The 2,595-nt window shown below is 41.5% G+C and overlaps 1 protein-coding gene across 1 annotated transcript; it reads left to right on the top strand.

The window, feature by feature from the left end:
• Window positions 1-1,260: 1,260 nt before the first annotated feature.
• LOC124594727 (cyclic pyranopterin monophosphate synthase-like) lies at window positions 1,261-1,695 on the top strand. The gene has a single exon (XM_047133095.1). It carries the CDS (start codon window positions 1,261-1,263, stop codon window positions 1,693-1,695), a length of 435 nt encoding a protein of 144 aa, XP_046989051.1.
• The last annotated feature ends 900 nt before the right edge of the window (window positions 1,696-2,595 follow it).

Here is a 2,595-nt window from a genome sequence, read left to right as displayed (position 1 = left end):
ACAAAACAGATTTTCGACATTAGCTTAGGAAAGAAAAGAATCATCACAGATCATTAAGGTCCAAAGAACTTGTCTTGAACACTGTAAGGGATCCGTGATCCCACAAACACAGATTCTAGTATCTGACGCCCAGGTCGATAGCGGACAGGAGTCGATTGTCGAGCGCTGCAGTAGGCAGTGAGACTAGTGCTGAGTGCGCAGTAGTATGGTAGAGTGTCGAGTGAGAAGTAGAGTGGGAAAGACGGCCAAGAATGGTGGTCTAGTGAGTTGTAAACGGTAAAATTCACTGGAGTATGACGAGTGAGCACGTCCCCCTGATCGTCGTGGGGTTGACTCTCACTAATGCCGATTCGCGAGTGATATGAAACAGAAAGTGACAAGTGCCAAATTACGTGTTTCGTGTCAACCGCGTCAGTCAGCAACAACCATGGATTGCAGTGAGGATTGTTGTGAATGTTAACCATCAGCATTGCCTGTGACAAAGTGCTGAAAATCAGCAATCAATAAAAAGAGATAACCACAATTAGACGTGTAAGGCAAAGGTAGCAACAGCCTCAGAATTTGTGTGTTAGTAGGAAATATATATCAGTTGTACATCACAACCTTTGTGATACTTAATAATAGACAAACTTTCAATCATTAGCTATTCCGTCTCAGAACAGCCGCATTCGGTTGAAATACTCCTGAAACCACAGCAGAACAACACAGAACAACCAATAGCCTTTCATCCAGTAAGCACACGGTCATATATCATAATAATTAACTGTTTTGTGGCTTTGGTAAATTACCCAAAATCCAGTAAAGGAATTAATCGGGGGTGTTTCAACACGAATGCTTAAAAATTCTTTTGTAGTTAACCTATTTTCAGATTATGAAGAGTTCTTTGTTACAGCTTGTATTTTTGTTCCAGGTGGCACTGAACTTGATGGCTGTAGTGATGTTGTGAAGGCACAAAGTCGGAAGTTGTTAAACCTTCAGAAACAAGATTTTCAAAAGTACTTCTTCTCAGATACCAATATTTCGCCCCTGTTTGTGTCGGATACACAGATGTCTCAGTTGTTGTCACATAATTTGAGTGTAGTGACTGAATCTAGAAAACAGTTTCTTTTGCTTCCCTGTACCCCAAGCATTATGTGCAATACAGGACTCCTAACAAGACAAACACACAGAGCACAGCCCTCTGTCTTCTCTTGCCGTTTCTGCAGTTTGGGAGCACAGTCCGGAAGTCTGACTCATGTTGACCGGACCGGCAGGGCGAAAATGGTCGACGTGGGTTCGAAGCTGGTGACAGAACGGACTGCTGCAGCACGAGCAAAGGTTTTTGTGGGACCCGAACTGATGAAACTCGTACGAGAAAATGGCCTGAAGAAAGGTGACGTACTTAGCGTTGCTCGCCTAGCGGGAATTGTGGGGTCCAAGCAGACGTCCAGCCTTATCCCTCTGTGTCATAACATATCTTTATCCTCTGTGGCTGTGGACATTGAACTGGACTCTGCTCTCAACTGTGTGATTGTAACTGGCACGGCAAAGTGTAGAGGGCAGACGGGTGTGGAGATGGAAGCTCTCACTGCTGTATCGGTGTCTGCCTTAACAGTGTACGATATGTGCAAAGCTGTGAGTCATGACATTGTGATATCTGAAATAATGCTTCTGGCCAAAAGTGGGGGAACTAGAGGAGACTTCCACCGGACATGAGCATCTGTGTGGGGCAGTGAAATAAGTTAAGTATACCTGGTGTGATGTAGGCAAATTTCAAAGTCTGTTCATAGTTATCATAAATTATATACACATCGAATTGGCCTGAATATGAGTTTCACCTTTAATTTCGAAAAAGAGAGAAACTTAATTAAAAATAATTTGTCAAGTTGCCCATTTACAAAAGCTTTTCAAAATGTGATTTACCCTTAACCAGTTTTTTTGTAGTACACTGTAGATAAATTACACACAAAAACAAAGCTTTCAGTTGCAGTTTTCATGTAAGACACTCTTAACTTCACTAACATTCATTGTTTTGTCACTGTCAGTATTTTTGTCACTCTCCTCCCAAAGTACAGTCGCGTCGCTACAATCCCGGGCATTGCATGTGCAGCATTTCTTGAACCGTACCTTTAAAAAGCACATCTGTTAGATGAATAACTGTGAGTTTGAAATTTGCAACGTAACTGTACCAAATTCCAAATCTCTCTCTCTCTCTGTGCCCTCCCCCAGCTGTGTGGTAGTGTCCTCTGTGTTGCTCTATTGTCTCAATTTTTGATGGTCCCATGCTGTGAAAGTTGAGGTGAAGTGTTCATTCTTAAATAAATAGTGTGTATCAGCTCTTTTCTCCTAGGATCAGGTTGTCATTGCTGTGTTCATTGATGTAAAATGACATTTTTTAACAGTTCCTAAAAGGTGCACCACTTCATTGACACTTTTGCTCAGGTGTAGAGCATATTGGCCAGACTAATTTACATGTTTCAGCTTTACACTGTATGGTATCCTCTTTTTTAAAGGCCTATTATCTTTCTTGTGTGTGACTAGTCCAGAGATTGAAAATGTTTTATTTTGTAAGTTACCAATCCAGAACAGGTTTCTGTCAATTTAATTCTTCAGGTT

This window comes from Schistocerca americana, chromosome 2, assembly GCF_021461395.2.
Source record: "Schistocerca americana isolate TAMUIC-IGC-003095 chromosome 2, iqSchAmer2.1, whole genome shotgun sequence".
Taxonomy (NCBI): domain Eukaryota; kingdom Metazoa; phylum Arthropoda; class Insecta; order Orthoptera; family Acrididae; genus Schistocerca; species Schistocerca americana.
This window is presented reverse-complemented; position numbering and strand designations above follow the sequence as displayed.